Raw genomic sequence first — 15,600 nt, 5'->3', positions numbered from 1 at the left:
TTTTAGCCTGCACCCTTCCACGGCCACAATCAATATTTCAAAAACCTCTCAAATTCCTTTTTATTATTTTAAGATAGAAGATTTTATGATTTCATTGTGGCCACAATGTGATTTAGAAATTCATCCTTTATTTCAGACTTGCCTTAAAAAGCAATGGATTACACTTTCTATACATCTAATAATGACCTAATTTATTTTAAAATAATATCGTACAGACACAGTGACATTTGTGCATGAATGTGAATTGCCGCACGCAAAGGCGTGTGAATATTTACAAACTTAATAACAATTATTTTTTAAGATGTTTCCAATTAATCGTGAAGTATTTAATTTGAACTAGCAGGCGTCCTTGGGCTTTAACTATAATAGTTCAGGGCAAAACTATACCTTATTACACTACACATGGGTGTTGAGCAAATTTAACAAAGCTCACCCCAAACAAGCCTCTTCTGCTTTTGTATCACGTGACTGTAGTCACGAGACACATCTCATGTGATTTGATCAAAATGGTAGTAGGGACAGACAGCTGGAAAATGACGCTGGCGGTATTTGTATTAACATGCCTTATCACTAGTACTTTGGTAAGTCTTTATCCGTCCGGTAGGTTTAAATTAACTAAGGTTATAATTAGATATCGTATGTAATCAACTACCCATTGCGTGTTAAGTTAAACGGTGTCAGTCGCTGATATAGAACTGTGTGATAAGCTGGTGGTAATATGGCTGTTGACATTGACAGGGAAATAACCTGGGACATGTCGGTGTTCGTCAGATCGTGATACTTCAGTGAGAGTATATTGCCTACGTTGAGAATACCGAACACAGACTTTTCAAACATGTCACAATACCGTTTGACTTAATTTGTAGTATTTTGTTGCTGGCAACTAAAACAATGACCTGTGATGTCAGGGCATAAGCTCCTCTCAGTGATCTATCATCTCTAAACGCAATGTCATTAAAAAATTAGTTTTGAATGTTTGTCAGTAAACACAGGCACATTTTTTAGCGAGTGGTAGTTTATGAAATCACCTTTTTCAGTATGTTTATATTTTGTTTTCTCTTCATTCAAGTGTCAAATTATTATAAATGTGAACTTATATATCCCTGCTGAGTTACGGGATTTGGGGAGCTTAAGGAAGATTCTTAGTTTTTTCTCTAATCACAAGAACAACTGTAAAACATCTTACTCGATCAGTTATAAAATACGACTTTATGTTAAAAACAGGCCATCATCTAAGTATTTACAATGTCTGAGTGATTCCACCACTTCCATGTGTAATAGTGTCTGATTGACTGTCATCAACCACATCCATGTGTAATACAGTGTCTGATTGTCTGTCACCCACCACTTCCATGTGTAATACGGTGTCTGATTGTCTGTCATCCACCACTTCCATGTGTAATACGGTGTCTGATTGTCTGTCATCAACCACTTCCATGTGTAATACGGTGTCTGATTGTCTGTCACCAACCACATCCCTGTGTAATACGGTGTCTGATTGTCTGTCATCCACCACATCCCTGTGTAATACGGTGTCTGATTGTCTGTCACCAACCACATCCCTGTGTAATACGGTGTCTGATTGTCTGTCACCAACCACATCCCTGTGTAATACGGTGTCTGATTGTCTGTCACCAACCACATCCCTGTGTAATACGGTGTCTGATTGTCTGTCACCAACCACATCCCTGTGTAATACGGTGTCTGATTGTCTGTCACCAACCACATCCCTGTGTAATACGGTGTCTGATTGTCTGTCACCAACCACATCCCTGTGTAATACGGTGTCTGATTGTCTGTCACCAACCACATCCCTGTGTAATACGGTGTCTGATTGTCTGTCACCAACCACATCCCTGTGTAATACGGTGTCTGATTGTCTGTCACCAACCACATCCCTGTGTAATACGGTGTCTGATTGTCTGTCATCCACCACATCCATGTGTAATACGGTGTCTGATTGTCTGTCACCAACCACATCCCTGTGTAATACGGTGTCTGATTGTCTGTCACCAACCACATCCCTGTGTAATACGGTGTCTGATTGTCTGTCATCCACCACATCCATGTGTAATACGGTGTCTGATTGTCTGTCATCAACCACATCCATGTGTAATACGGTGTCTGATTGTCTGTCACCAACCACATCCCTGTGTAATACGGTGTCTGATTGTCTGTCACCAACCACATCCCTGTGTAATACGGTGTCTGATTGTCTGTCATCCACCACATCCATGTGTAATACAGTGTCTGATTGTCTGTCACCCCCCATTTCCCACCACTTCCATGTGTAATACGGTGTCTGATTGTCTGTCATCCACCATTTCCCTGTGTAATACGGTGTCTGATTGTCTGTCATCCATCACTTCCATGTGTAATATGGTGTCTAATTGTCTGTCACCCATCAGTTCCATGTGTAATACGGTGTCTGATTGTCTGTCACCCCCCATTTCCCACCACTTCCATGTGTAATACGGTGTCTGATTGTCTGTCATCCACCATTTCCCTGTGTAATACGGTGTCTGATTGTCTGTCATCCATCACTTCCATGTGTAATATGGTGTCTAATTGTCTGTCACCCATCAGTTCCATGTGTAATACGGTGTCTGATTGTCTGTCATCCATCACATCCATGGACGAGTTCTCAGAATCACAGTTCTCAGAAAATAGATTTTGTCCTTGAACAGTTTGAAGTGAATTATATTTTCACGCTGTAGACATATATGCATGATATGTGTGTGTCTGTTTACAGAGTCTGAAGCACAGTTTTACTGTAGATTACAACAATGCAACATTTCTCCAAGATGGCAAGCCCTTCCGCTACATCTCGGGGAGTCTGCACTACTCTCGGGTACATCCTTATTACTGGAAAGATAGACTGACAAAGATGAGGATATCTGGACTAAATACTGTACAAACGTAAGAAATGATGGTTATAATCCCCATTTTATCTGTGAACAACTGGCCTTGTCATATATGTACAGACAGTGCTGGCAAAACACCTTGAGTTTCTCAGTGTGACTCCTGAGGATGTTGAGGTAACTGGAGATGTCATCTCAGAGTAATATCGATGTATCTGTGAATGTTTCATGTCCATGCTGTATCAACACTTATATATGCATGTTGATACTAAATACAATTAATAGTTTGGAAGTGCCACAGAAGTGTCTACATGGAGTACTATTCCATGTACAATGGTTAAGATGAACAGTGAAGAGTTACATGGATCAGCCTAGTTCATATTTAGCATTAAGTTGATTAATTAAACATCTACAAAGGTACTTTTATCTATGCACATGTACATATTAATTAATGTTTATTTTAATTGATATATTGTGACCCTGTTGTTATGTTTGAGTCAATATATCAATACCTAAATTTCCAAGAGATTGAAACATGTGAACTGATGACTTGAAATTTAATACAGCAAATATGTAGGGTGAACGTAATCATTCATGCATCTAATACACAGGATGAAAACAAAGATTTGCTAATCAACAAACCTTCTCCACTCTCTCCCCAAAATCTCAAAATGACCAAAAAACCAACATCTGAGGTTGTGTAGAAGTAATGTACATTTCAGCTATGTCCCCTGGAACATACATGAGCCGATGCCGGGGGACTACCAGTGGACTGGGCTGGCTGACCTCGAGACCTTCCTGAAGACAGCACAGGAAGTGGGGCTCAACGTTCTCCTTCGCTCTGGGCCCTACATCTGTGGAGAGTGGGAGTTTGTAAGTGACCTTTACTACTTGGATATCAGGGATTATCCTACAGTCCCAAACAGCCAGTTTTAAAGTATATACAGTAAAGCCTCGTTAGTCTAGACCCTGTTAATCTGGAATCAGGGTTACACTGAACATGATATATGCCTGGATTAACAGATTTACTCTGTACATGATATATGTCTGGATTAACAAGGTTACATTGTACGTGATATATGTCTGGATTAACAGGGTAACACAGTTTATGATTTATGACTGGATTAACAAGGTTACACAGTATATGATATATGTCTGGATTAACAAGGTTACACTGTACATGATATATTTCTGGATTAATGGGGTTACACAATATATGATATATGTCTGGAGTAACCACGTTACATTGTATGTAATATATGACTGGATTAACAAGGCTACATTGTACATGATGTATGTCTGGATTAACAAGGTAACACTGTACATGATATATGTCTGTATTAACAGAGTTACATTGTACATGATATATGTCTGAATTAATGGTAACACAGTATATGATATATGTCTGGCTTAACAGGATTACATTGTACCTGATATATGTCTAAATTAACAAGGATTTTTTACTTCGATCAAGAACTTGCTCAGAGAAAAGAGCTGTGTGAAGGTCTTTGCTTGAAGAAGTTGTTCCAACTAGCTGAGAGGCCAACCCTATCACGCAGCTCCCACGTACGCTTTTCCGCCACCTGTACTCCTACCCAAACTGGTCCAGAAGAGCAGATCGACGCAGAACCTCGATCTGACTTTGGTTACACCCTGGTGGCCAGCGAGGGCTTGGTTCTTCGACCGCAGAGAGCTGTCCCCGCGAACCCACTGCCACTTCCAGATTGGCCAAATCTGCTTATCCACCCTCACTGCAGGCCACACCGAGGACCAGACAAGCTATGTCTTCACGTCTGATCCATTTACAGAGAGCACTGAACGCAAAAAAGGCTACTCAGCCAGAGCGTCTAGGGCCATCACAATGGCGCATCGCCCAACCACTAGGAGCCTCTATATGACTAATGGCAATCCTTCGAGAGCTTTTGCAGGGGCAAGCAACAAGACCCCACATCTGCATTGCCTCAATTCCTGGCCAAGTTCATGCTCCATCTGCGTCACAAGCGTAAGCTCAAGGGCAGTACCATCATGACCTTCCTTGTGGCGCTCTACGTCCTGGCAGTTCCGGGAAGATCGGCGCATGACGTAAATCCCGGAACTACAGGCTCTGCTCTGCTCATTCAGGCTGGAAGACCAAAAGGCGAAATCTCGTATACCAGCTTGGGGCTTGAATGTCATTCACTGCTCGCTGAGAGACGCACCCTTCAAGCCACTCGAAGCGACATCATCCTACAATCTGACGAAAAAATGGTCTTCCTACTGGCACTCGCCACAGCAGCCCGTGTCAGTGAGCTACGCGCCTTGGACGTCATGCACATCCACTTTGAGCATGGAGCACACGGAGAGCTGTGCATCTTGAACTGTGCTGGGACTGCTTCGCCAAGAATCAATTCCCATGACAGCCAGATAGATCGTTCCTCATACCTCCCCTATCTTCGATTGTGGGCGTGGAAGATGAACTAGAGCTCTGTCTATATCCGGTTAGAGCGCTCCGTTGCTACATCAGACGATCCAAGGACACCGTAGACAACGCTGCCGCCTCTTCATTCTGGTATAGAGCTGCGACCTCGCAAGCGGAAGGTAGCCACAACACGATTGGCCTCTGGCTACGAGCCTTCATTCTCCAACCCACATGAGACCCGGGTGATCGCCTCAACCATGGCGCTACACAGCGACTGAGTTCTACTTGCCATCTTGGAGGGGTGTTCTGGCAATCAAACACTTTCGTCGCCAGTCACCATATGTGAGATGTCGCATTGGAGGATGTGCTAGGCACGCACAACTTAGTCCGTTAGTAGTGCCCAACAGGCTCCTCTACTACACGTCTCTGACCTCGCCTTCAAGTCCAGAGCCGGCCTTTCGACCTCCCCTGGCCTATGCCCCACTTGCATACGGCTCGATACCCGTCTCGACCTAACCGAGAGTTATTGTCAGGCTGCGCAGTACCAGGACACAAGGCATACCTGACTCTTCCCTTCCATGTAATGGTCATCCAGGCCGACCATACAGCCGAAGACGGGCTGAGGAAAACGGAGTTTCCCATACATGGAGTGGTCACCTGATGCCGACCACACAGCCAACGATTGGCTAGGGAACAGAGTCTGGAAATAAAAGATGAAAGTCCACATCTGAAGGTATGCCCGCCTCCGGTTCCGTCCAATAAAGATGCATTAAGGAGTAATACAGGATAAGTAAAAAATCTAGTAAAATCCTAGATATTTTTTATATTTGTATGATACATGTCTGGATTCACAGGGTTACTCAGTATATGATATATGTCTGGATTAACAAGGTTACACTGTACATGATCGATGTCTGGATTAACAAGATAACATTGTATGTGATTCTGGATTAACAGGGTTGCACAGTGTATGATATATGTCTGGATTAACAAGGTTAAACTGTGCATGATATATGTCTGGATTAACAAGGTTACATTGTACGTGATGTATGTCTGGATTAATGGGGTTATACAGTACATGTTATATGTCTGGACTAACAGGGTTACGAGTACATTGTGAATGATATATACTCAACAACAAAAGTTCCTGTGAGACCAATATTTTAGTGTAGTTTTCAAACAAGTGAAGTTTGGTTTTCAATATTGTTGTACATGTATGGAATCTAGTCACAAAAACGCAACTGCTACAGAAAAGCATGCATTCCATGCAAAAGTTGACTTTTATGCAAGCCCCATGTCTTTCACTACCCAAGAATGGGTAGAAAAACATGTGCGTTAACGGGATTCCATATGCATTGTTTAGCATTGTGCTGACAACAACCACTCAGAAAAACAACAAAATTACGCAATAATTCAATATGACGAAATACCACGCCTGTCCGAAAAATGAGCTTCTGTGAGCCATTGGTATGCTTGAAGCAGGATCGAGTCAACGTGATGTTGCAAGACAATTTAACGTCCACAGAAACACCATTTGGTGTTTATGGCAATGTTGGCAACAGGCGAATGCAGTCAGAGGCTATCCTCGGAGTGGCAGGCCACGCGTAACGAATAATCGACAAGACAACTGGATTTGAACAACACACCTACGAATTCGATTCCAGCCTGCAACAGTGACTGCAAGAAGCATCCCTGGCCTTCGACGAATATCTTCACAAACCGTACGTCGTCGCCTCAGATGTGCAGGGATTGTCACCAGAAGACCCATTTTGACAGGAAACCACCGTCAAGCACGTCTACAGTGGTGCAGACAGCGTCTACGCTGGACGGCCATGCAGTGGGGACAAGTTCTATTCACTGACAAGTCTCGTTTTCACCTCAGCCACAGCGATGGACGGATTTGAGTGAACCGACGTTAAGGTGAACAATATGTCAATCAGAGGACACGTTTGATAGCGGTAGAGGGAAATTTCAATGGACAGCGCTACCGTGACGAAATCATCGGCCCTGTTGTTCTACCGTTTTTGCTTCGTCATGGCCCAGGTATTATCTTTCAACATGAAAACGCCCGGCCTCATATTGCTCGACTTGTTCAGGATTTTCTTCAACAAAACAACGTGAATGTCATCCCCTGGCCGGCTCGCTCCCCTGATCTCTCAGCAATCGAGCACATGTGGGATGAGATGGATCAGTGCCTTCGACATCAACCACATGTTCCACAGACACTCAAGGAACTTCGAAACATGCTCCAGTAGATATGGACAGATATCCCACAGGACTTTGTGCGACGCCTGGTCCATTCCATGAGACAAAGATGTGTTGCTTGCATCGCAACCAGAGGTGGAAACACACGCTATTGATTTGTAAATTGACATTTTGGCATGTTCATGTTTTTTATGCATGCAATTTCTGAAGTCAGTACGGCAAATTAAACCATTTGAACACTTACAGGAGTCTTTTATCTGTTGCAAACCCAAATTGTTTCAGATTTGGTAAAAAACATAACTTTGCATTAAATCTTATTCAATGTCACAGGAACTTTTGTTGTTTGGTATATGTCTGGACTAAAGGGGATTACACTGTACATGATATATGTTGGGATTAACAAGGTTACACAGTACATGATATGTCTGGACTAACAGGGTTACCCAGTACATTATATATGTCTGGACTAACAGGGTTACATTGTGCATGATATATGACTGGACTAACAAGGTTACACAGTACATGATATATGTCTGGACTAACAGGGTTACATTGTGCTTGATATATGACTGGACTAACAGGGTTACACAATATGTGATATATGTCTGGACTAACAGGGTTACACAATATGTGATATATGTCTGGACTAACAGGGTTACATTGTGCATGATATATGACTGGACTAACAGGGTTACACAATATGTGATATATGTCTGGACTAACAGGGTTACACAATATGTGATATATGTCTGGACTAACAGGGTTACATTGTGCATGATATATGACTGGACTAACAGGGTTACACAATATGTGATATATGTCTGGACTAACAGGGTTACACAATATGTGATATATGACTGGACTAACAGGGTTACACAATATGTGATATATGACTGGACTAACAGGGTTACACAATATGTGATATATGTCTGGACTTACAGGGTAACACAGTACATGATATATGACTGGACTAACGGTTACACAGTACATGATATATGTCTGGACTAACAGGGTTACACAGTACATGATATATGTCTGGACTAACAGGGTTACACAGTACATGATATATGTCTGGACTAACAGGGTTACACAGTACATGATATATGTCCGGACTAACTGGGATTACACAATATGTGATATATGACTGGACTAACAGGGTTATACAATATGTGATATATGACTGGATTAACAGGGTTACACAACAGGGTTAGAAATTGGCACTTGTCCTATAGTCCTTGCCAATCTGCCCAATAGTTAAGATATCATAAGGACTAGTAGATATTTGCCATTTTTGAGGGTTTTGCTATATATTATCATTATAAGGACTAGTGGACCAAAAATGTTTGTTTCTACCGCTGCACAATATGTGATATATGACTGGACTAACAGGGTTACACAATATGTGATATATGTCTGGACTAACAGGGTTACACAATATGTGATATATGAGTGGACTAACAGGGTTACACAGTACATGATATATGACTGGACTAACAGGGTTACACAATATGTGATATATGACCTTCAATTACTCAGTAATAGGGATCCCTGACCTTGGGTTTTCAAACAAGGCCCATTGTCTTCAGAGGTAACGGGTCACTTGTTCCAAAGGTATTGACATCAGTCCGAAACTGGGTAGTATGAGCGTGTATAAATACTATTTGCATAACCTTGTACTTATGCATGTATTTAAAGTTCATTTTAGGCTCTTAGTCTTAGTCTAGTTATCTATCAATTAACATAGGTTGAAGATTTGAGGCCAGACAAATTTAATTTCTTGTTCAGTTTTTTATTTGGATTTATTTTATAAATTTTGCAAATTTATCTGAAAATGTCTGACAAGAAGAAGAAAATAAACTGGTTTGGCTTCAATTTTGAAAGAAAAATCACATTCTACATACCATCTTAAAGTAACTCCATCTTGTTGACAAGTACAAGCTCAACACATGGATTGTTACTGGGTCCCAGAGAAGTGTTTTATACATGTAGAGTTCATTCTACATAAATACGTGCTGTGGTTGCAGGGTGGCTTCCCAGCCTGGCTGCTGACCAAGAACCCTGACATGGTGCTGAGGACCAGTGATCCGTGTAAGTGGAGTCAGTTTGAAGAAGTTCCCTGCATGGATTCATTTAAAACACTGGATCCATGCCAAGCTCCTCACAGCGATAGCTCCTTCGCGGAGCTCTCTATACTATCACTGCCACCAGTCAAAGCTCCCCACTGTGATAGGTGGCTACAACCATGATTGGAGTTGAACTCGCCTCCGTCAGACCGTTGTGTTTGCAAACAAGTGATGACAGTCATGACGCCGACTATTCTTATCCCAGTTAAATTATTTTCTTTGTGTGTCAATTTGAATTTCTAATTTTTCTCAACTATCATGTAATTGGTATAGTAAGAATGTAAGGGGGAAGTTGGGTGATTTTCCGTTCCTCTGCAACCTCGAACGAAAAAAAGAAAAGAAGGTACATTCATCTAGGAAATCTGGTCAGTCATAAACCTTTTAAAAATTTGCTATGGTCTCATTCTCAAAGACATAAACAAAAATAAATACAATGATTACATTTGGGGTCAGGGGTCAAATTTCAAGATTCTTGTAATGGCTACTTCCACACTGATTGCAGCCATGTTCCCGAGAGTGTATCGAAGGTTTCACGCACTCTGAAGGAGCTTGGATCCATGCATGTATTTAAAAAAAACAAAAGGTAGTTGAATCAAACAGAAAATAGTTGAGGGTAAGTACATCGTAGATGTCATGAAAGAGCAATCACAATTACAACCTTCTTATTCAGATGCTTGGAGATCTATCATTTTCGATGCTATTCTTTGAAAAATAATTCATCAACAAAATAGCACATTATGTGGTTATTTTGTTATGGAGTCTTAAGTGGTCAAGGTGCAAGGCCAACATGGCCAAAGGGTTGTGAAAGGTGCTAGTGAGATATTTGAGCAACTGGCCTGTCTGTGTACATGACATGGCTTCCCCCACAGCAGGGTTTCAGGTAGTGGCTGCTGAGTGTTACCTAGCAGACCAACCTCTAGTTGTCACCTTGAGAACTGCATGTCTGTGTACCTGGTCTTAGTTACAATGTAACTTTCTGTGGTATTTCTAATATATTGCTGAAAATGATAATGCATCTATACACTTGTGTTGTTAATGAAGTGTTTTGATATGTTCCAGCTTACATCGCCGAGGTAGACAAGTGGTACAGTGTGCTGCTACCTAAGATCAAACCATTCCTGTATGAAAATGGGGGTCCTGTTATCATGGTGCAGGTGAGGTGAACTATATTTCTCAAAATATCCTTCGTATATAACCAAGTTATGCTTGCATCAGTACTATCGCCAGCTGAATTACACCTACTGTTGCAGCTATTTTTTGCAATAGACTGACAGATCCCAACTGGTGTCTCCTAATATACTAATAGTCCAAAAACAACATACTAGAACATTAATGCATCCTCTTTAATTATGTTGCCTAATTTCCCTGTTGGAAATTCGTGTGAGCAATTCACGACCCAATCTAGAATATTTTTTCATCCATGGTGCACTGGCTCCATAAAGATTGCAAGCAGCATGAGGTTTCCTGAAGTCGCTCACCTTGTCGGCTACTACAGATGCTGTTCCTTCTATGTCCACCACACCACAGTTAATTTATATTGGCGTTCAGGAATTCCATCAGACCAGCCACTGGATGATATCCATCTGCTTGCCCATCACACTGGGCCAAGGGGTAGATGTAAGAGGTCACTATATTGGGCCAAGGGGTAGAATGTGGTCCCAACACCCATCACTAGTTGCAAAAGGTATTGGGAACCTTGGTGGTCAGGCTGTGGGACTGATGGCATGGATCGTTGCTTATAATATCAATCACTGAATTTTCTGTTCCAGACTCATCATATAGATATACTATTATTAAGTGCACTTTAAACAACAATTTACACACGTACAAACAGGGTATTCACATGTATCACATGCCAACCCTTGCCTACCTGATGTGTCTAGTGACCCAGCAAACAATTCTACGTTGTTACAACGTTGTGACAACGTTTACTTTTCGTTTCTACAACGTTGTGATGTTACGTTGTCACAACGTAATTCTGTAGACTCCCAGATTGGTTGCTACAACGTTGTGCGTAAACCAAAATACAACCAAATCAAGACGTTGTCACAACGTCCATTTTTTACGTCGCGACAACGTAGGTATCACATACTGTTTACATATGGCGACACTACAGGCATTGCAGCACGTTGTTGCAATGTCCATGTAGATTAACGCCTGTTTTATTCCTCAATACCTCCCAGGCAGCCTGAAAAGTTTGTACCAATCTAGTTAAGACGTCAGGTACCAAGAAATACATTCTGCAAACTGAATTCACTTTAACCCTATCCATGAAACAGCAAGTCAATGAAATGCACTCTCTTTTGGCAGAGTTTGAAATACGGCCAAGATATAAATCTAAATGTTTTAAATTACATGTACAATTTGGTAATATAATATTCATTTTCCAAAACAATTTTCAAGGCTATGTGCAAATTGTTCACAAATGTTTCAACACAATTAAAAGATATTGGATTTTCCCACGAATTTGCAAATCAAAAACCATCAAACAATAAGCCCTGCACAAATTGAAACATTTAAATTTTCTTGGCCTTACCTCATACATTCAGCATTGAGAGCAACACTGTGACAAACAGAATAGTCTATGCATCTGATGTCCTAAGATCCATTAGGTAAACGAAATGACAATAGAATTCTGGTTGAGGTGACCTTTATTTATTTGTTAAATGACAAGTCAGAACATGGGCTGAGTTGCTGGGGGAGCCTTTTCAGTCCTCAAATGAAAAGTCACAGGGATGATCTTCAACTGTATCCTCAGTCTCTCCTTATGCCTTGGTAACTGAATAAAAAATGACACAAATGTTATAAAATGGCAAGGCAAGGGACATATTTCTGACATAACAAAATAACGGTTGCATTCCCCAAAATAATGTTTTGATGTCTGATGTCAGTCTTTAAACTGTTAAAAACTGCTGAAAGTGCGAAGGCGCTGACACTAGTACCATGATGCTCTTGGATCATACATAAGCAGAAAAGCTTTTAGCACTGAATCATTGGTGTAACTTTATAACCCCGCCCTTTTAGATTGTGGGTATAATTAAATAAGAATCATCTAAATTTTCATTCTTGAAGATGTTTGTATATATTATTGAATCAGACATACCTTTCTGTCAGTGATATGTACTTTAAACAAATACGCTCCCACAATACTGTTTTCTCCACCTGAAAGAAAAACAGAAACCACAAAGTATCACATTCTTAAATAAACCAGTACTGTATAGATAAATCCCATTTACTTAGACTTATAGAGTATGATGTAACTGATGGTTATATTGGCAAATAGTTTTATCAGTCAACAGATCAACTGTAGTTTTTCAAAAGCAGTAACTTTACCTTTCTGCTGTACACTCAAACTAGTGATTCAAGTGAATATCATGGCCAAGTTTCTAAAACCTTATTTGAAAAATATGTACATAAATGAAAAATATATATTGCCAAATAAAATAAATAGTTCCCATATTTGAAGCAAGAATGTTGAATATGAATTATGAATTGGCCCACCAATAAGTGATAAAAGTGTTAACACTTTGGGGTATTTATCCTAATTAAAACTGTGATTTTTTTTAATACTTAGATCTACCTTAATATTTTTCATATTAATATGCCAGGATAGTTATATATGTTCTAACATTTACAAAGATTAGAAACATGGGGAAATAAACAAAATGCAATAGCTTATACAATACCAGACGAAGTTGAAACAGCTATAAATATTTATTGAAATTTATTTGTCACTACGTTTATTAACATAGATCTAATACAGTTAAATATCGTTAAATATAATTCTGTAGTATGGTAGCCTACGTGGCAACATATGGAGATCGAAAACCGAACGAATATGGTTGCTATCAATTCCATTGTATTTTTCATTGGTGCACATTGGCTACACCTATCTCACTTTAATAATCAACAAACGATGACCAACTCACTGACAATATATGGTGATATTTAACTTTTGACTATCGACTAGCTCATCATCACCAGAGAGGACAATACCGCAAACACCCCGTTATAGCGCACGACGAGAGACTCGTTTTCCTTTTGCTCGTTTTCATTAGAAAGGAGTCGGACATAGATCTAGTTATCGGAAAATGATGAATTGATTCTTTTTTCGGAAATAATAAACATACACATGATAAGCACCTTGCTATGATAAACTGTATAGACAGCAGCAACAACCTGATGATTCACATTTAGGCTACTTCAGTCAGTGCTAATTAGGCCTTTTCGGAAACAACAAGTATGTTTCTGTCTCTTCCCGAAAATACGATTTTTTTCATAACATCATTGATCACTTTAGACTAGGGCTATAACTAGCAGCCTACAGAGAGTCGATCTGAATACTTCCATTGTTTTGATTCCCTCTTTTCGCTGTATAAGAGAAATCGGCATCTACTTAACCTTTCCCATGGCCTGGATGAGCCACATTGTTGCACAAAAATCAAAGTCAGAAGATTAGTACATGTAAACTTTAAATAGTAATGATTTCAGAAATAACACGGAAGAAATGGCGATAACTGTCAGTGCGGTCAGTAGGCGATGCATAAGTTAGGCCTATTTACAAATCTACACGCTTACGAACGAAACCCGAACATAATATGACGGCCACAAAACGCCACCAGATTGAATTCTGGTCAAAAATATACCGCTTGCCCTTGGCAATTACCCTTGGTATCCATAAAATAATAATATGGAAAAAAGTCTTGGGCCCCCTTCACCTCTATCATCAAGTTCTGTGTATCATATTAATATCAACACTGACGCTCAGTGAAAATGACCTGCAAACTGCATTCTTAACCCTGCCACTTCTGAATAATACGATACATTTAGATCATTTGACCCACTGCATGCACAGAAACATATCAACAAGCGGAGACTATTTTTGAAAAATTAACTTACCTCAATCGAATTCACAGATCATCTGTCCAGTTCCAGTTGCTGCACAATCACTTGCTTGTAATATATTATGTCCAGAGTGAGTTTGAGCTAAGATGGCTGGTGACAACAAATCTTCCGCGACAATGTGACGTCATTCTGACGTCACTTCACGAGGCAACAGGCTAAACTTTTCTGCAGTCGCTCTCACGCCGCAAAAAATACGCGCCAAATGTTTTTAACTGTAATATTGCTTGTGACAACATTTAGCAGACAGATAACTTCGTTAATAGATATATATGTTTTAAAAAAAATAACACTAAGAGATGGTAGATCTACAAGTGGTTTCCTAAACATCATTTACAAAAAGTACTGTAATGTCCAAAGCACAACGTTATCACAACGTTAATTTGCAACGTTGTTGTAACGTTGTCACAGATATACGCAATTACGTTCTCGAAATATTAGTATTAAGAGATGAAAATTCAAATGCCGAATATATAGAAAGGTAATGCATTACTACCTTGGTTTTCTGACAAATTCATGTTGATTTTGATAAAGCAGTTCTATTCCTTTATGACTATCGAGAAGCAAACTCAATAACGTTTCAACGACGTTTCAGAAACGTAGTTACAAAACGTTGTGCGATGTCCAATGCACAACGTTTTCACAACGTGAATGTGCAACGTTGTTATTACGTTGTGAAATAACGTTGCAGGTCGACGTTAAAATAACCTTGTGACAACGTTATATCAAGACGTTACCAATCCACAACCTTTCAACAACGATGGAAGTGCGAATCATGCATGTATGGCGAAAATGTTATTGTCATTGTTTGTTGTTTAATCGCCTCTTACGACAAGCACGGGTTGCTGAAAAGTGAAAACCAAATCTAACATTATTGTAATTTTCTGCCAAAATGTAGTTTATTTCGAGTAAACAAACACCTTTGTTTTTACGCTTTTCGCGATGAAGACTATTTGACGTCGCACCAACGTATCAGAAACGTTGTCATCATAACGTTGCAAGGCGCCCGATGCACAACGTTTCCACAACGTAATTTTGCTACGTTGTGATTACGTTGTCACATAACGTTGGAGTGACGTGATAATAAGGTGTTTACACAGACTTTAGTTTA

At 40.1% G+C, this 15,600-nt stretch overlaps 1 protein-coding gene across 1 annotated transcript in view; it reads left to right on the top strand.

Annotated features, from left to right (window-relative positions):
• The first annotated feature begins 486 nt into the window (after positions 1–486).
• Positions 487–15,600, top strand: part of LOC124118633 (beta-galactosidase-like) — a 57,947-nt gene continuing 42,833 nt past the window's right edge. Inside the window, exons 1-5 of the mRNA XM_046480826.2 lie at positions 487–581; positions 2,753–2,919; positions 3,584–3,734; positions 9,489–9,552; positions 10,647–10,741. Of these exons, the coding sequence (XP_046336782.1) occupies positions 507–581; positions 2,753–2,919; positions 3,584–3,734; positions 9,489–9,552; positions 10,647–10,741 (552 nt within the window). The 5' untranslated portion in view covers positions 487–506. The remainder of the gene's footprint in view (positions 582–2,752; positions 2,920–3,583; positions 3,735–9,488; positions 9,553–10,646; positions 10,742–15,600) is intronic.

The sequence above is a fragment of the Haliotis rufescens genome, unplaced genomic scaffold, assembly GCF_023055435.1.
Source record: "Haliotis rufescens isolate VD_foot unplaced genomic scaffold, xgHalRufe1.0.p SCAF_10, whole genome shotgun sequence".
NCBI lineage: Eukaryota > Metazoa > Mollusca > Gastropoda > Lepetellida > Haliotidae > Haliotis > Haliotis rufescens.
This window is presented reverse-complemented; position numbering and strand designations above follow the sequence as displayed.